Source organism: Cucumis melo, chromosome 1 (genome assembly GCF_025177605.1).
Source record: "Cucumis melo cultivar AY chromosome 1, USDA_Cmelo_AY_1.0, whole genome shotgun sequence".
Lineage (NCBI taxonomy): Eukaryota > Viridiplantae > Streptophyta > Magnoliopsida > Cucurbitales > Cucurbitaceae > Cucumis > Cucumis melo.
Genome location: NC_066857.1, coordinates 29,602,164 through 29,622,717, shown reverse-complemented (window position 1 = coordinate 29,622,717; position 20,554 = coordinate 29,602,164). Strand labels below are relative to the sequence as shown.

The window sequence follows — 20,554 nt, the reverse complement described above, 5'->3', positions numbered from 1 at the left end:
TTGCAACTCACCATGTTTTGTACTTGGTTGTGCAGGCTGCACCGGTGGAGTGGGTAGAGGACGAATTTTTGCAAATGGTCTTGGTGCAGGTGGTGGACATGGTGGGAAAGGTGGTGATGGATACTATAATGGCACCTTCATTAATGGAGGTGTTGCGTATGGTGATCCTAATCTCCCTTGTGAACTTGGCAGTGGTAGTGGAAATGGTAGTCTTGCTGGCGAAACAGCAGGTGGTGGGATTATTGGTAAGTTGTGTGATTCTTCCTCTCTTTCTCTGGTTTTGTTTATTATTTATTATTTTAGTTAATTTTTAATGATGTTTATGTTTACTTGGAATGAAATTCCATTGGTGACGTAAGGGACATTTTTTCTTTGCGCTACTTATGCTTACGTTGGACTACAATAAGCTTTACTTTTCAGCTTATTGTGTTGATGTTGCTTATTTCTTTATAGATTGATATTGGTTTTCATAATAATGTTATGTAAAAAAATGTTGATTATTCATTTGGTGGGCAATATTAAGAACTTTTCATCATTTTCTGCAATTTCAGTACTTCAAACAGCTTTGTTATTCATATAAATGGTTTATTTGGATATTGTTTGTAGATAATTGAAGTGATATCGGGTTGAAAGCTAAGCGATTGTGTAGAAATGGTCAAGCGACCGTTGAAAATTGAAGACTGAGAAGGCATTTAGGATTTTTAATTATTTAATTCTTGTATTAGAATCTTTTTTCATGTACTATTGTAGAATGTATATATAAACATAATATTAATATTTTATTTTGTGTATTCAAATGTAAAAGACAAATGTTATAGTTTCTAACATAATATGAATTTCATTGATTTGTTGGCGTGTGAAAAACATATTTATCTACATTGACCCAATGTCGGTCTATAGGACAATAATGTAACAATTAAATAAAAATAAATTTGTAAAAATGAATAAAAAAACTAGGCTTTAATGTCGGTTTTAAACCGACATATCAGAGTTCAACCGACATTAAAGAGCTTCAATAACACTATCAAAGATGTCGGTTGAAAACTGACAAACCGACATTAAAGAGGGCTTTAATGTCGTTTTTAAACCGACATTAAAGCCCAACCGACATTAAAGGGCTTCAATAACACCATCAAAGATGTCGGTTGAAAACTGACATTAAAGGCCTTTAATGTCGTTTTTAAACCGATATTAAAGAGGTCTTTAATGTCGTTTTTAAACCGACATTAAAGCCCAACCGACATTAAAGACCTTTAATAACGCTCACAAAGATGTCGGTTGCCAAGTGACATTAAAGACCTTTAATGTCGGTTTTAAACCGACATTAAAGGCCAAAATTCTTGTAGTGTGCAAATAATAATTATGCAAAAATACACTTACAAATTGATGAAATATGTATTCGTTTGATAAAACAATCATAAAATGTATTGTGCAAAGAATTTACACATAGAGATAGCTGAATTGAAAAGGATATCTAGATGTTTAATAATTATAAATACCTACCTAATGCATAACACAAGCAATTGAATTTTTAAACAAACTAGAATGAGAGAAATCCATGAAAGTTTCTCTTTGCTCTCTCTCATGAAATAGCTTAGTTCACAATTCCTTGACAGTTTTTCTTTTGTGAAGTCTCCATTTTCTTTAGTTTTAGGATTAGGGATGGGCATCTAGTCCGCCATTACCTCTTGCATTCTTTTTTTAATAGAAACAAATCGGCTACTAATCTTAAGAGGAATAACAAATTATGAATTGTAAAAAATCTAAGATTTACTCCCTTTATTCTGTTAGGAATGAAAACAATTAAAGATCCATGTACAAGAGAACCAAACAAAACTAGAATATTTTTTGTCCACATGACTACTTTGAAGGAAAACATTTTTAGTCCTGGACCGAAACAAGAGCTTCATCATTCATCCTACAGATACCTTTACTAAATACATTTATTAATGAACATAGTAGCTGTTTGTTTTTAATTTTATGAAATTTAGCCAAACTTTCTTCCTTTCTCTCAAACCTAATGCTTTAAGCTTAGGAAGCGATATGAAACCGACAAATCCTATCCCTAGCTACTCGATGATACCTGTCGATCCTATCTTAACTTGAACAATCTAACTCTTACGCATAACTTTACTGTTTATCATAATTATGGTGACTGATTTCTACTTACAACAATACTTTATTAATGGATGACTGGAACTGCAGTAAACCCTCTATTTTGTGCTGCTTATCTTTCTATGGATAGGGATAGAAAGGCCACACTGGTAGTTCCTTAGTTATATTTAAAGGATCAAGAACTTGTATATCCTAACAACACAACCTTCATCTTACCCTCACAACAGGAGAAATACATTCAACAATGGCTAGAAGAAAGGATAGGATCAAAATTCAATTTCACGCTCCAATTTTATCCTAAGAAGGTAAACTATAGCATGTTTTAATTACAACCCTTGTCTTAGTTATGATGCTTTCTTACATGTGTCTGTTTGTGTAGGATGATTGAATTACTATTCTTGTCTTAGATATGATACTTACAACCCTTGTCTTAGATATAAGGTAAACTAGTTTTACGAATCCCTTCAACAAAACAACCCAATAATTAAGGTATTTCAAACACATGTTCAAACACTTACAATTGAAGACATACTTACAACAAATGGACCAAACATGTAGCCACTAATCACTAAATGCACGAGAAATGTTAATAAGACTAGCACAACAGACTAGCAACAACAAATAATTATCAAACATGTGAAGAAGCTGGAACAAAAACAAAGGCTTCTTCTTCTAAAAATTATCAAACCAACAAACAATTTGGTAAGCCTATCATCAGTCACACTGAAATCAGAAAGAAAAACCTACTATTATCAAATACAGTATAATAATCATGCTAATTTTGAACTTATACTAGATGGGTGAACAGAATAAATCAATGAAACAACAAAAGGAGAAAACAAAGAAGGAAAACATTAGGGTGGAAATGAAAAATGAGTAGTGGTCACGACCTTACCAATTGGGGAATGTGATAGTTTATAAGATAGACGCAGGCAAGTTTGAGAATGTGGGTGCAGATGCGAGCGAGTTTGAGAATGTGGGTGTAGACGCGGGCGACCTTACCAACAGCAACAGTGATTTCACGAAGAGGTGAGAATGTGAGAGGGAGAGAGATGCGGGCGATTTTGTTTAGAAGGTGGGTGTAGAAGCTGTGACTGTTAAAGGTAGGAGCGACATTAATAGTCTCGGGTGAGAATGTGAGAGGGAGACACGGGCGAGTTTGTTTAGAAGGAGGGAAATGTGGGTGAATTTATTCAGAAGGTGTGGGCAAACACAACGACAATGGTGGCGGCAAGCACAATGGCTGCAACAAGCACAATGGTGGCAGTGATGGTTATTCGGAGAAGAAAGGGGTGAAGGTTATTCGGAGAAGAAAGGGGCGAAGGTTATTCGGAGAAGAAAAGGGCGATGGTTATTCGAAGAAGAAAGGGCTTGAGCTAAGTGATTGAGAGGAGAAGAAGAACTATTCGCAAAAGAGTAAAGTATGAGAGAGAGAGTTATTTTTTTACAAAATAAAAATGTTAAAATTAAAATTAAAATGAAGCATTAATGTCAGTTTTCAAAATGGAGGACGTTTAATGTCGGTTTAAAACCGACATTAAAGCTTACTCTTTAATATCGGTGGAAACCCGACATTAAACATCCGCCTTTTCGAAACCGACAGTAATGCTCATTTTTCATATTTCCTAACCGACATTAGAACCTATATTTCTTCTAGTGAGTGAGTGTTGTGGGGTGCTAACATATTTCTCATACACAATGACTCTCATACTCAATTCTAGTTTTTGCAGACTATTCTTTATATGATTGTATTTAAAAATTGTTTAATTTATTTTGGGTGTTCAATCACAACCGTAAAAAAGATTGGTGCGACTCTTTTTTTTTTTGTTTTATTTTAAAATTAACTCATTTTGAGGACGTCGGTCGTTCCACATTGTCTCAAACACGCGGTGACAATGTAAAAAAGGAAAATTGCATCAGAAGACAAAAAATTAAAAAAAATATGACAAATATGACAAGTAATTAGATATATCAGAGGGCTACCAGAGGGTTATCCGCTTTGAAATTTACTACTTTTATAATTTACAAAATGTAGTGATATGAATCCTATTATTATAAAATTTTTTGTTATTTTTGCGAACTCCCCTAGACAAATTCCATAAAATGTAAGAAAAATCAAACAACAAAATATAAATATAATACAAATAATAAGCATAAACTAATTAGCATAAAAATTAAATTTAAATACTCTATTGACTTTTTTTTTTTATTATTATTATTATTATATTTGAGTAGAAATATCAAATCAACCACTGTTTATCGATATTTTGATTAATATTTTCGTAAAATTGAAACTTGGACTACATCACAATATTTTCCATTAATTCTAACATTCCCTAAAAGAAGAATTCTAACGTTGAGGTGAAAACGGGGGAGAAGGGATGTGAGATTAAATTGATGTGAAACAATGACATGACAACGATGGAATATAGCCCACTAATTCACATGTATTATCATTATGGCAGGTGTAAAAGATGTGGGCGTAATGACTCGAAACTTCTTGTTGAAGTTATTGTAAGTATGGGATTGAAAAGTACCCAACTAGTTGAGTCAAAGTTGTCTCTCTACATTGAACTATGAATTTCTTTTTTATCAAACTACATGAATTGATTGCAATAAACAACTTATATTAAAAATTTATAAGTTCATTTAAAAAAATCTCATTCTTTAGCGGGTGCTATTGATCGATAAAGTACGAAATATCCTATCTATTTTCATTTGATATGAACTCATTCCGTAATTTTACGATTTTGTTTAATTGTGTTATAAGATTTGAGCAATTTATTGATGAAATTTGGATAAGTTGATGTCACATTTTGGAGCTAATTAATTCGGACAGTTGGAGTTACACGACATCACCCAGGCCAATACGGAGTAAGAAACTGAAGTTGGCCCGTTGGAGCTTTGGCCTGTTTTTCATGTACTTTTGGTTCTAGCTCAAACCTCTCCTCATCATCCAACAGGTGGATGAGAGGTTAAGGTACCATTTTCTAGCTTCGATTTGTGAGATTCTTCCTTTATCCTTATGAATTTATGGGAGCTTAAACTTATTTCTATTGTAATCTTTGGTTTCAATTTTGAATCTTAATGATTTTTTGTTATATGTTTTGACGCATAGGACTATAAGACTCACGTTTTGCATTGAATCTTTGACTTGTGACAACTAGATAAGATTTGGTTTGAAGCAATAGATTAGGTTAGTTTGTAATTCTAATTTGATTGACATTTGTTCTAACCAACCTAGCATTGAAACATATTGAATGTCAATTATATTAGATGGAAATTAGGCATTCCACCAAGAGTCTCTACAACTTAATGCTATTGAAAAATTTAATTTAATATTGCATGCTTAATCGTATTGGGTTAGAACAATTAGACCCTTGGGACAATTTTATTGGCTTTTCAATTATATTTGTTAGTTGAAGATTGCATATTGATAGGTACTGATAACTCGATCAATAAATTCTTTGGATGAGGGAGCAATCATTACAACCCAAACTAGAATCCTTTTGACATTGATCAATTTTTTCAAATTTCTCTTTGTTTCAAGCAATTTAACTTTCTTGCCAACAGTTTTTACTCAAAATTCTCCCTTCGGTTCTGTGGTTGAAAATTAATTTGTCTGAGAATCAATGTGTTCCTTGTGATTGATCTAGATTTTCCACTAAGACTATTTATTTGACACGGGTTTGAATGATGAAATCCGTTTCCATTGATCAAATTAAAAATAGATGCATACAGTTTACCCTAGTAGGTCGGAAGGAAAGAAAAATTAACTTTCTTATGGAAAAGATAAAAATGGAAGCTTAACAATTCTCTCATCTCTCTATATGGCTATGGCAATGGCAACATTAAACTTTTCTTATATAACCTTATCACTTTATCTTCTTTACATTTGGTCCAACAAACTCTTTTAATTACCTAAAAGTTCCTTTGAAGAAGTTTCCCAAAGGAGATGAGATCAAGTTGTTGCGACTGATTCCACATTTATATATATTTTTTCTTCTCTTCCTCAAGACCGTTTCCATTTCCATCCTCTCAACATATAGTTCATGAACCTTTTTAATTTGTTCATACCTTTAATAAATTTTATTAATAAAACTAAATAAACAAACACACACACACACACACACTAAATTTCTAATAAAATAAATAAATTTTGAATATAGCTCGACACGACTTACAAAATTCAAAGGATGATAATTCAAATGGTTGGTGTCTTGCTTGATTGGCTAAATATATTTGGTTAAGTTTTTCTGGCATGCTGCTGAGTTGTTTTAATGGCTGTTCCAAAATGTTTCCATAGTATTCTTGTCTTAGCAGGTGTCATGAAAGTTGCAAATATTCCATAACATTTCATTTCTTATTTACATTATTCTATTGGATGGTCGGATAATATTTGCCTTTTTTTATAGTTCTATTGATTTATTTTGTGGATCGTTTCCTTGCTCTAGGATTCTAATTAAAGCTTCAGTTGTATTCTTTGCTAGGGTTGCTGCATATATTCGAATTGTTCTTGGATAAGAAGTTTGAGTTCGAGTTGCATTTCTTAATATTTTTAAGATTAATTAACCAATAAGCTATAAAATTTTCTTTTTAAAATTAAATAGAATTTTATATTTTAATCAAAATGGACCCAAATCAACCTACTACCTTCTATGAAGAAGAATGGAATGTTGAAATTTCTCCTACCCATACTATCCCCAAATATAATAGATGTATGAACAATCAACTATATATGTCAAATAGATGAGTATAATATACACATAAACAATAGAACTAAAAATTGTATTAACCACAGAACTGATAGTTTTCTGCAACTCAAAACAGACATAAAGTCAAGGATCCTATGGAGCAACTTCATTGTTGCTATTCTTTCACATATATATCTTGCTTGAAAGAGATAGAAGAACCTTTCAAGACGTGGATAGGCAACACAACCATCTGCGGGAAGATATTCTCCCCTGGCTAAGTTTAATGGAGTACTAAATCAGATCTTTTTCTTTTGTTTGTAACCATGATGCCTCCATCATTGCACTAAATAAGAAAGCCTTTAGTTTCTCATCGTTTTTTCTTTTGTAGGAGTTCCCCTGTACTTTGTATTCACCTCTACCTTTTTTAATACATCCTCTAATGGTCTTGGAATATGATGAGAATATTGCTAATTAAGAAATTGTCAACCTACTTGAAAGGTTCTGATTTCATCTATTGATCATTTCTTTTAAGTATTTTGTTAAAAAGAACACTCACACAGACAGTCATTTATTTGATACGATCGATAGCATATACATGGATTTATTAAGCACTTTTGAAGTTGAGAGAATGACCATTATATAGAGATTTATTGAAGTTGAAGAAAATTCAAATATACACAAACGTAATAATTGGGAGATTCTTAATTTGTAATTTAACCCCTTAAATATTTATCTTATTTTTATCATTTTTCTTCAATTTTATGTTAACCTTTAGCAAACAAAGATAAAAATAACGTTAATTTACAAAAAAAAAAAAAAAAAAAAGAAAAAACCCCCTAAACTATAAAAGTTTAGATAAAAAATACCCTTAAACTTTCAAAAATGGTTCAAAAATACATTTATTATTAGTTTTGGATGAAAACCATTCAAGTTATGTTTCAAAAATACTCTTTAGCTTAAAAAAATTCAAATATATTCTCGTGGACCCAAATTTTACACCAATTTTATCATCAACCACAATAAAAACCTAAATTTTAAGTTAAAATCATAGTCTTAAATTATTATTTGACTATTAACAACATTGCAGTATGATATTTTTTTTTGACTAATTATTGTTTTAGTATGTTTTAAGGAGAAAATTTTATTTGGGACTTTGTGAGATTTTGTACAATTTTATGTTTTAACTAAGGTTTAAAGTATTGATGTTGATGTTCAAAGTCGTAATTTTACAAAAATTTCGATGTGGATGATATTTCTAGAAAAGTTATAAAAAAGTCAAAGAATAAATTTAAATTATTAAATAATTATTTTATTATTTTCAAATAAGTAAACATATCTATTATTTTTATTATATTATATTAGTATCATTTTCATGTTTATTTTTTGAGATTCGTGAACTTTTTAACATGTAATGGAAATATCTATTCAGCCATTTTATTAATATCGAACCCATGAAAATGTGAACATATCAATGTATCGATAGAAATGTAACACCTCAAAATTTTGGAATTTAAAATTTTATCTTAGTGTAGTTATCGAATTTTGAATTTATTTGAGGAAAGTTCACTAGTGATATTTTCGATTTGCATAACTAATTAAGTGGAGGATAATAATTATTTTATTTGAAAAACGAAGTTGGTAGAGTAATTGGTTAGAAGATAAGAGAGATTTGGTGTGTTAATTAAAGAGAGATAGATTGTGAAGATTTTGGGGAAAGAGAATAAAGCATTAAAATAAAGCAAAATAAAATAAAATAAAGGGATTTATTTTATTTAAATTGGGCATTGGGATGTGCAAACCATCTTCACCAAGAAGGAGGAAACTCTAGCCCTAAACCGCCGCCGCCCCTCCCTTCTCCGTCAGTCGTCGCCGTCGGGTGTTCGCTGCAGATCAACCCGAGTAGATCAGCCTGAGCCGATCGACACCCATCCAAGCCGCCACTCTTCACGGATCGGAAGCCGACCCGCGTCTCTCCAGCCTCCAGCCGAATTCTTCCGTCATCCGATGTCCGCCCGAGCTTTTTCGCCGCATTCGAATTGAGGTCTGCGAAGCCCGTGTCGCCAGTCAGTCGCTGCTGCTTCCGTCGTACAACCGAGCAGCGTCGTCTACCCCCAACCGAGTAGTCCCGAGCAAGTCGAACGCCACTCGCGACCTCAGCCGACCCGAACAGTTGCGCTGCACCTTGTCTCGACCCGGAATCCGACCCGCGCCCCTCTCTGTGAGCCGAACGCCAGTCGTGCCCGCGTCTGCAACCCGCACGCGCGCCGCGCCGGCACGCCAGCGTGAGCCGCATGCCCGCGTGAGCCGCGCCTTCTGCCGCAAACCGAGCAGACTCCAGCCTTCAAGCCGAGCCGACTCCAGCCTTCAAGCCAAGCCGACTCCAGCCTTCAAGTCGAGCCGATTCCTGCTTTTCTAGCCGAGCCGATTCGCCTGTCCTTGAGCCGTCAGCCTGCTCTGGTCCTTTGCACCTATTTTGGTAAGTTAATTGGGTTTTTGGCACACCCAGCAAGGACTTAAGATTTTTGAACCTAAACAAATTATTTGGATTAAACTGATTTATCTCTCTTAAAAAGGTAGCTTGGACCAATTGAATTGCAGAGTGAAAGACTTCTCCAGTTAAGGACCACCTCCTTGTAACCCGACCACGAGTAAGTTATTCGAACTAAATTCCTGAGTCCTTGGTCGTTTAATGTTCAAGTTATGAAAATTGACGTTATTAATCATTTAGGACCTTGCTGCTTGGAACGCGCATTTTCTTGCTGTTAGAATTCGATTGAGCAAATCTCCAGGTAAGAGATTTCTACTACTAGCTCTACGACTAGAATTACGAGATTGCATACGTCCTTAGTTATGCACGTTGAGGACTAGACTGTATAACGACATGTTAATTAATAAGGGTATGATGTGGCTGATGGTGTGATTTGATATGATGACATGATATTAACGTGATGACGTGGCTTGTTATGACATTACGTTTTGACATTATGATGAGATGTGATATGATGATTAGACTGATATGATTACGTGATGTTATATGTATGCTATGGTTAGGGTACCCGTTAACTAAGCCTATTAGAGTCGTACCTACATGGGTGTCCTTCGGGATTACCACCTATTTAGGACTGCGTAGTTCGACGGGACCGCCAGTCTGGCATAGATATAGATATGATTCGAGTGATTCGACGGGATCCTCGCAGCCCGATTGTCTTAGTGTTTCCTTTGGGTACGCTATAGACCAGTATGTCCTAGGTGTTCCCTTGGGACACCGAAGACCAGATTCTGTTCCTACGGGAGCGCATGTTGCACGTGTTCGGGAACGTGCCAGCTATTGGGTACTATTTTCAGGACTCTAATAAGAGGTTAACAGGCACCTAGTGGGACTAGTAGTGGGTCCCTTATTGAGTATTTTATACTCACTCTTTCCATGTCATATTTTTCAGGTAGAGGCTGAGGTAAGGGCAAGGGCAAGCTGGCGGGCGACCAAAAGTGACTGTGGCGAGCCATAGGGATCTCTGCTTCCGCTTTACACCCCGTTTAAACTTTTAGTATTTGAATTTTATTATTCTTTAATTATTTTTTTTTGTTTCTTTAAAAGTAGATAGGGCCCGAGTAGGATTTTAATATTTGTTTACATTTCGCACATTACCTGATTTGGTTTTTTTAAATAAATAAAATTTTGAGGTTTTTCCGTTTTAGCCAAACTTTATAACTTTATTTCTGTCATTTACATTTAGTAATGACTTCGACTTAGTATAAGGAGTTGAGCCGTTACAAGAAATTTAAAACTATGGTTTTAACTTAACATTTTGGTATTTATTTTTTGTGCTAAGAAATTTGGTGTAAAAATTGAAATAATAAAAGTATTTTTTTAAAGTTTAAGTATATTTATGTTTTTTTTATAATTTAGGGGTATTTTTGAAATAAAACTTTAATGGTTTCCATCCAAAATTATCGGTAAGAGTATTTTTTAATCCTTTTCAAAAATTTAGAGACATTTTTAAATTTTTTAAAAGTGTAGAGACATTTTTAAAATTTTAACCATAAAAATAATAACTTTGATAAAAGTGTAAATAATTAGTTTTTTATTATTATTTTTGAAAAATCCCCAAAATATATAGATATAAGTTTAAAATAAAATGGTTAAAATCTTATTTTGGTTCATAAAGTTTGCATCTTATTATATTTTGGTTGCTCATTTGGATGATTAGGCTTTGTACAATCTATCATATTAATTAAATTGATAAATAATCAAGAAATCTTACTAATTTATTCAATAAATCTTTTATGCCAACAAGGAAATATAATTAACACAATTGAATTAACTAAACCCAAATTCGAAACAAAATTTGAATAGAATAAATAAAAAAAAACTTTATTGGTATTTAACTAATCTATAATATAAAATAAACTAGAAAAATAAAATAAGTACAACACTTATTTAAAATAAACTCTATGGAATTGTAAACAAATATTTCTACAATAAATTATAAAATCCCCAAACAAGGGAAGAAGAAATAATTGAGAGAGAGAAATATCCCAAACTTGAGGTATTAATAAAATTATACATAGATGAATTGCATCAAGTATATGAGTGTGAAAAAGTAGAGTAGAATGACAATGTAAAAAAAAATGGTGACAACGAAAGTCTAAAAGACAAGCGTTTTTTAGTTATTCGATAAAACATCAATTTAATTACGGTCTATCTTTTAATTAATTAATATTGAAAAGGTATTTTAATTTATATAAAAGTTAATAGAAAATCCTAACGACTCTATATAAAAATTTATATATTAAAACAAATATTTTTAAAAGCAAATAAATTAATATAAAATTTAAACCAAATAAAAATTATGGTTTTTCAAAACCCGAGGATATCACATCGTAATTGATGAAAAAAATTGAAAAACTTTGGTAATAAATAATGGAGGCTGTCCACCTAATTTTATCAATAAATAAGTTAGGGGTACTGTGTTTGTGTGTGTGACAGTTCATAAATGTTGAATAGAAAATAGTTAAAGATTGTTAAAGATTTTGCCTTTTGGGACCATAAACTAATTTTCTTAACTTTAAATATTTGTGTATACTTCACAACTATAAATACAAACTATGCCCTACATGCATGAACTCACCACTACCTATCCTATAGGAAAGAAAGAACAAGGGGAAAGAAATGGATAATGAAGTATCCAAAGAAAAGCCAAAGGAGATCATTTTGATGAAATCTCCTCCGAAGCTCTTTAGGAGAAAAAAATGGACAAAGTTTGATAGAAATTTTGCCTTTTACTTTCTCACTTTCCATCTTCTCTGTATTTTGGCACCCTTCTGTTTTAGTTGGACCCGTTTGTTGCTTGCCTTGGGGTTATCTTGTTTATCAGGTATGGGAATAAGTGTCTCGTACCATCGAAATCTTGCACATCGAAGCTTCAAACTTCCAAAATGGTTCGAGTATTCTCTTGCTTATATTGCTGCTCATGCAATTCAGGTTCAATATTTTGAATTCCTTGTTCTAACTAAAAGTGGACTAATCTAAGTTAGAGATATAAAACATGAATTACAAATACATGTCATTTTTTTATTTAATTTAAGGTTGTACATGATAGAGAATACAAAATATGTAAGTTTAATGGTCACTCATTAGTATAAAACTATAAGTCAGTAGGATATATATTTAACATGGAATCGAAGTAGGTGGCTCACTATTTATTTTCATTTGTTGGTTTTTTACATATTGCAACCCTACTGGTGATCATTAGTGTTACCTTAGATACTTTGGATCCATTCGTCATTTTAGTTTTTGTAATACAAAAATTATCATTATTTATGGTTATGGTGATAATTTGTATACACTCTACTTAAACACCAAATCATTATTAAACAATGGTATAGTGTGATTATTGCCTACATGTCATTTAAAAGGATAAAATTAGTGACAAAACCCTAGAGCATATTTTTTATCCATGTGTTTTGTTAAAATTTAGCTAGTATTTTTTTCTCTTAATTTTAGGGTGATCCAATTGATTGGGTGAGCACCCATAGATGCCACCATCGGTTCGTTGATTCAGAACGAGATCCACATAGTCCTATTTATGGATTTTGGTTTAGTCAAATGACATGGCTTTTCGATTCGTATAACTTGACGAGAAAAGTTTGTCCAAACTATTTTAATAATTATCAAAAGGCAGAGAGAAACATCTTCATGCTTTACATGAAACATGGATACCCAGACAACGTGCCAGATTTGGAGAAACAATGGTTCTATAGATTTATACATAAAACATATTGGCTTCATCCACTTGCTCTTTCACTCTTGCTCTATGCCATTGGAGGACTTCCTTTCATCATTTGGGGAATGGTAAAATCTAATCATTATTCCCATTCTTTTTAAATTTTTACTGTTTCAATTAGTAAGTTTTGATTACATTTATCTATGAGTCTTCTAAAATTAGTCTTTATTCATCTTTTACAAATTCCTTTGGTTTGGATTTTTGACATTTGCTTTTAACTTTAGTTCACTCCTTGTTTTTAGGAGTCTATACTCTAGCAAATTTAAGATATTTTTTCTAAAAAAAAGGAAAAACCATGCATGTATGTTTGTGTTGACATTAACAAAAGATAGTTCTCAACTTTTTTTAATACTACTTTCAAGTAATTGATATAAAACATTTATACAGTAAAATTTCAAAGTCTATTTGTGATGAATTACGATAGTTCAAGATAAACTATTATTTATGTTATATATTATGATAGACACGTGTCGCAGTCTATATCTTGAATAGATAAATTGTACTATTTTACTGTATTTATAAATATTTTTAGAAGTTTGTTACCATAATTTCACTTTTTTAATTTTATTTTATTTCACAATTAGTCGTTGATTAGCATTATTTATTTGGTTTAATTATAAAGTTTTGTCTTGAACTTTTGAAATGTGTGTATTCTATTTTTAATATTAACTCTCATTTTTGTCTAATTGAGTCTTTATAAAATATTGATTGATTTTGAAGTTGGAAATTATATTTAATGTTTAGTGAAATTCTAAACTTTCAATCTTATAGGTTAGAAATTTGTGAATTTTAGATTTTTTTGATAATGATTTTTTTTGTGTGTAAAACTTATATATACTTGTTTTCTTCCCATTTTTATTCCATGGTTTTCAAATTGTTTACAAATAATAATATTTTTAGTTAATTCCAATGAACAACCAAAATTTTAAAAATATATGCATTGTTGTTCTATTTTATCTTTCAAAACTTTTGATCACTATTTAATCAAAAAGATAATAAAAACAAATTACAAGTGAAACTTCATAATAGCGATGATAAGTTTCATTATTAAAAAAAGTACAAAAATATAATCTAGAAACTAAATTTGCAATTTAAAAGTTGAAAGTTAAATATGTACAAATTTCAAAGTTAAAGTAATAATAATCAATCTATGTATATTGTTTTAATATGATTATAATTATTAATTAAATCTTATGGTTTAGCCATAAATATAAATAAAAAAGTAATTGAAATGTATTTTTCTACATATTGTTAGTTCCTTTTCTTCATAAATAGTTTGATCATCTATTTAATTAATGATTATAAAATAATAATATTTTTTTATTAATTATTTTCTTTAAATGAAATATTTACTAAACTAAGTGTTGTGTTTATTAAACTAAATGTATATATAGTGCGTGAGGTTCGTATACAGCGTGCATGTCACATCTATGGTCAATTCAGTATGTCATATGTGGGGAAACCAACCATGGAACACCGGTGATTTATCCAAAAACAATTGGTAAGACATTTATTTCATTTTAATTTCCTCGGATAAAATCATATTTAAATAATATCTCTCTTTTTGTTGTAATAAAAAAATATTGATAGTTCACTATTTTCTTTTTAGGATGGTAGCTTTATTAACTTTTGGAGAAGGATGGCACAATAACCACCATGCTTTCGAGTATTCAGCAAGACATGGCCTTGAGTGGTGGCAAATTGATTATGGTTGGTATTTTATTAGGTTTCTTGAGGTCATCGGATTAGCAACCAATGTGAAATTTCCTTCTGAAAAGCAAAAATTGGCTGCTTTAAACAAATCAAAACCCACCTTTCTTAAGCCTACCATTAATTGATATTAATCGTATTTAACTATACTTGTTATCAAGATAACGGTGTAAACTGCATATCATATCTATATATATATACACACACACATATATATATATATATATGCATGAATGCTTATAAACTCTTTTTATATGGTATGTTTTTATGTAACCCTCTTTCAATTATGTATCTATACTCTTCATCTTATAAAGATAGTAGTTAAAGATAAAATACTCTTGAACTTTACGTTAAATTTTAACCTTGAAGTTTAAAGTTTGTTTCAAAACAATCCTATATTATAATTGTTTTTGGGTGTCAAATTCATAGATGATAAATATGCATATGGTAATTATGAGAACAAATTATAAATACATAATGAGAAAAAAAAGACAGACAGTGCATTTGTGATTTGTGAATTGTACCTGTTGTCGCGACTTTCTCCGTTCACAATCATGCCCCCAATTTTCAATTCTTTCGTTATATTTTTTGTTCCTAACTCTGACCCTAACTTTAAATCGTATTTCCGATAACAGTATGTTCACATTTATAAACATACATAAGCAGACTCAAAATGTTTTTGTCTATATATTGAATGGAAAAAAAAGCCTTCAAACATTGTTTCTGAAAAAAAACATCCAAAACCTACCAGGGTTAACATTCAGGATTAGTATTTCTTATTAATTAATCTTATTTTTATATTGTAAGCGTTTGAAATTACATCTTGAAACATATATAACTTTACCGATCTAATGTTAATTACTTTTCATTCAAGATTAGGGTTTGAAAACCCCTATGCTTTCAACTAAATAACAGATAATATTAAATTAAATAAACAAGAACATTATGATCAGCTAAATTATGTAAAGAAAACATTTCAAATTATAAGGTTTTCTACGGCATGAAGCCCTAACAAATACATAAAGCCTTCTAATGATAGAATATGGAAAAAAATATATAACCATTCTGCACAGATTCTGACAGCAATTAATCTATTGTGGTTTGTCATTTGCAAAGGGTTAACATTGACATTTACGAAGGCTTGAGCCTATCAACAAGCCTGCATGGGCTGCCATTGTTGATGAACGAGTTGAGTTTCCTCATAACCTGTAAACCTAGCCAAGTGATCAAGGTAGCTGAGGTTTCATTACTCCACCGCCCTAACATTAAAGTCTCGTATTGAATCCTTGAATGAGTCTTAAAATTATATAGATGAACCTAAAAGTGTAATTTAGTGAATGAAAGCAAATTTAATATGTTATAACATCCTTTCTTACCTTATTATAGGGGTTCAAATAGATGACATTCTGCTTTGTCCATCATCTTAAATCATTAGTACATATTGATTTAGTTTAATTAATTTGTGTTATTTTCTAGATAAAAAATAAATATTGCAACAACAAATTGAAGACAATTTCATTCAACCTACGTTCAAGGAAAAATACAATATTTAAAGTCATAAAAAATAACTACCCACTAACAACATGACCCTAAACTTGCTCCATAATTACAAATCACGAATAACTAATTCCTAAGAAATAGGAACAAACTTGGACTAAATTAACTTAACAAAAACAAACACACGTGAGCATGTTTCAGTCCTAAAGCAGTTTCTTAACACTCCTCCTTGCTTTAGGAGTTGCAAACACCAAGTTTTGACTTTAGAAACTCGAACTTGAAGTAGGCAACGGTTTAGTTAATATGTCTGCAACTTGATCTTTTGTTTTGCAGTAGACAAGGATCACCTCTCCATTTTTCTGCACTTCCCTTAGAAAGAATAACTTGATGTTAAAATGTTTAGTCTTCTTATAAAACACAGGATTATGAGAAATAGCAATAGCAGCTTTGTTTTCAACCAGAATCTTCGTGCTTTCCTTCTGCTCCAGATCAAGATCAAGTAAAATTTTCCTCAGCCATAAAGCTTGATTACCAGTAGCTTTTGCATCAATAAATTCTGCTTCAGTAGTGGATTGGGCTACAATTTCTTGCTTTTTCGAGTTCCAAAAGAAAACACTAGAGCCAAGAGTAAAATAGTAGCCTAAAGTGCTTCTCATATCATCAATGGAACCTCCCCAATCACTATCAGAAAAACCAATCAGCTTGAACTCCTTGCCCTAGTGAACTTAACACCAAAATCACTTGTGCCTTTGACATATCAAATCACTCTTTTTGCTGCCTTGAGATGTAATTCACTTGCACAATGCATGAAACGAGACAAAATACTCACAACATTCAAAATATCAGGCCTTGTTGCTGTGAGATACATCAAGCAACCAATTAAACTCATGAAATATCCTTCATCAACTTTGTCAGCACCATCTTGTTTGCACAACTTCTCTTTTTGATTCATTGGAGTGCTTACTGCCTTACTCTCATCCATCTTAAACTTCTTTAGTATTTCCTTTGCATATTTTTTCTGGCAGATGAAAACTTCACCTTGCCTTTGCTTGATCTCTATGCCAAGGAAGTAGGACATGAGCCCGAGATCTGTCATTTCAAACATCTTCATCATCTCCCATTTGAAAATTTTGAATATGATCTACATTGTTTCCTGTAACCAGTAGGTCATCAACATACAGTGAAACAATAAGAATGCCAGTACCATTGTGCTTGACATATAAGGTTGATTCTGATAGACTTTTCAAAAATCCCAAGCTTAGTAAATGTTCATCAATTTTGCTATACCAAGCTCTTGGAGCTTGTTTTAAACCATAAAGAGCCTTCTTGAGAAGATAGACTTTATTTCCTTCACCTTGCTTCTCACATCCTTCTGGCTGCTCAACATAAATTTCTTCTTGTAAGACACCATTCAAAAAAGCTGATTTGACATCCAACTGAAACAATTTCGAGCCCTTTTGTTCAGCTATTGCAAATAGTAAGCTGATTGTGTCCATTCTAGCAACAGGAGCAAAAGTGTCGGAGTAATCAACACCAAAGATTTGAGCATACCCTTTAACCACAAGCTTGGCTTTGTGCTTGTTAATCGAGCCATTAGCATTAAGATTGGTTCTAAACACCCATTTAACTCCAATCACCTTCCTGTCTTGAGGTCTGTCAACAAGGATCCAAGTTTTGTTCTTCTTTATTCATTGACAACTCCTCCTCTATTGCAGCTACCCACTTTTGATCTTTCTTTGCTTCTGCATAGTTTGCAGGCTCACACACAACAACATTGCACCTTTCATAAATATCAGAAAGCAACCTTGTTCCTCTCACAGAAGCATCATCTACTATTTCATTCTGCCTGTCATCTTCCTCTTCAATGCTTGAATAAAAAAACTTGAATTTCATCTTTTCCAAGGTCTGACCTTTCTTCTCTGCATCATCAAAGTTCCACTATTCATCCTCCACGAAGTGAATATCCCTGCTCACGACAATCTTTCCAGTTTTTGGCTGAAATTTTTTATAGGTTTTGCTGATAGAACTATAGCCTATAAAGACACCCGATGAAGCTCTCTTATCGAGTTTGTCACGCTTGCTCTGTGGAACATGAGTGAAACACAAACAACCAAATATTTTGAGAAATTTTAGTGATGGTTTGTAACCATACAATGCCTCAAATGGTGTCTTTTCCTTCACTGCTTTTGTGGGAAGCCTATTTTGAAGAAATACAGTTGTATTTGCTGCCACTGCCCAAAACTTCTTTGGTAAACTCTTCTCATGCAGCATGCATCTTGTCATCTCCATGATGTATCTATTTCTCCTCTCACTAACTCCATTTTGTTGAGGAGTGTAAGGAGCTGTAAGTTGATGTTTTATGCCTGAATCTTCACAAAACTTGTCAAATTCTGTTGAAATATACTCCTTCCCATCGTCAGACCTTACGATTTGAATTTTGCAACCACTTTCATTTTCTACTCTTGCTTTGAACTTTCAAAAAACATGAGCAACCTCTGATTTAAACTTCAAGAAAAAAATCCAGCACATTCTGGTGAAGTCATCAATAAAGATAATATAATAGAGACTGCCTTTTAAAGAATGTGTTCTCTAAGGGCCTGCAACATCTGTATGAATGAGCTACAATTTTTTAGTGGCTCTCTAAGATGACTTGGGAAATGACTTCCTATTTTGCTTTCCAAAATGACACGTTTTGCAGCTTGAGATTACTTCACTAAGCTTGGGAATATCAAGTACCAACTTCTTTAGTTGTAGCAGCCCTTGATGATGATAGTGAATGACCCTTTTGTGCCAAAGCTATGTTACATCTTCTTTGAGAGCAAAAATAGATTGGTCCTCCTCTAAAGGATTAAATGAAAAACTTTTTCCTTTCATTTTTACTTTGAAAATATCTTGATTTGTTGCATCCTTAATCAAGCAATATTCATTTTCAAAAGTAACTTTAAAATCTTTTTCAATAAGTTGACCCACACTCAACAGATTTTAGTTAACGTCAGGTACAAAAAGAACATCCTATATATGTTTTGTACCTGTACAACTTGCAATCGCAATAGTCCCATTACCTTTGACTGAGATGTAGTCTCCATTACCAATTCTGAATTTGGCGATATTTTTTGGCTTTAGATCTCTAAATAACTCCTTGTCATGAGTCATATGGTTGGTACAATCACTGTTAATCAGCCAGCTTTCATTTGACTCACCACCCACGAAGCATGTTGATCCTCCTCCTCCTCCTGATCAGCAATTTTGGCCTATACACCTTGTTGTTGATTCTTGTTTCTGCAAATTACAACTTCATGGCCCATTTAGTTACATTTGGTGCACTTGGCATCTGGTCTCCTCCAGCATTTAAAAGGAGGATGACCCTGTTTATTGCAATGTGGACATGGAGGGTATGATCCCTTTTTGACTCCTGCTTTGTTGTAAGATGAAGATTCTCTAGTAGAAATTTGATTCTTCTTGAAAAAATTCTTCTTCTTATTGTTTCTAACATTCTCATGATGCTTGGCTAGACAATGCTCCTTTAACAGCACCTTCTTGCCTCATGGCTCTTCTTTGTTCCTGCGCTTGCAAAGGATTGAGTATCTCTGCAAGAGTGATTTGAATCAAATCTTTGGTATTTTCTAAGGCAGAAATAGATGCCTCAAATTTTTCATTCACTGATACAAGAATTTTTTCTACAATTCTTGTATCCTTGAACTCAGAACCAAGTAATCTGATTTGGTTTGCAATGTCCAATAACCTAACAGAATATTCTTTAATCGATTCTGTTTCCTTCATCTTATGCAACTCGAATTCTCGAATCAAGTTTAGCACACACATTCCTTTGATTCTTTCATCTCCTTCATACACTGACTTGAGATAATTCCATATCTCATATGCTGATCTCAGAGTCATAATTCGAGTGAAGATAGTAGATGAGACTGCAACAAACAAACAGGCCTTTGCCTTGGATTTCTTTGTCTTCTTCTCCTTTTGTGCTTTGATTTGCGCCATGGTAGGGTTGTCTAGAAGAGCAAGAATTACATAATCCTCTTCCATTGCTTCCCAAATATCTAAAGTTTCCATATATGCCTCCATACGAACTGTACGTCCAAACTTGGTAGTTGTCTCCATTAAATATCGATGGAGAAATTGAAGAGAAATTGGAACTTGCTACAGCGTCCATGAAACAACAACTTCACACACACTCACAGATCCCTTGAGAAGAGAGCTCTGATACCAATTGTTATTTTCTAGATAAAAAATAAAGAT

At 32.5% G+C, this 20,554-nt stretch overlaps 1 protein-coding gene and 1 long non-coding RNA gene across 2 annotated transcripts; both read left to right on the top strand.

Annotated features, from left to right (window-relative positions):
- Nucleotides 1-75: 75 nt before the first annotated feature.
- Nucleotides 76-782, top strand: LOC127151655 (uncharacterized). The gene is made up of 2 exons (XR_007824697.1): nt 76-245; nt 607-782. It is a non-coding gene; the product is annotated as an uncharacterized LOC127151655 (long non-coding RNA).
- Nucleotides 783-11,930: 11,148 nt separating this feature from the next.
- Nucleotides 11,931-15,352, top strand: LOC103492609 (palmitoyl-monogalactosyldiacylglycerol delta-7 desaturase, chloroplastic-like). The gene is made up of 4 exons (XM_008453037.3): nt 11,931-12,291; nt 12,814-13,161; nt 14,488-14,594; nt 14,703-15,352. The coding sequence occupies exons 1-4, from the start codon at nt 11,980-11,982 to the stop codon at nt 14,929-14,931; spliced, it is 996 nt and encodes a 331-aa protein (XP_008451259.1). The 5' UTR covers nt 11,931-11,979; the 3' UTR covers nt 14,932-15,352.
- Nucleotides 15,353-20,554: the final 5,202 nt, after the last annotated feature.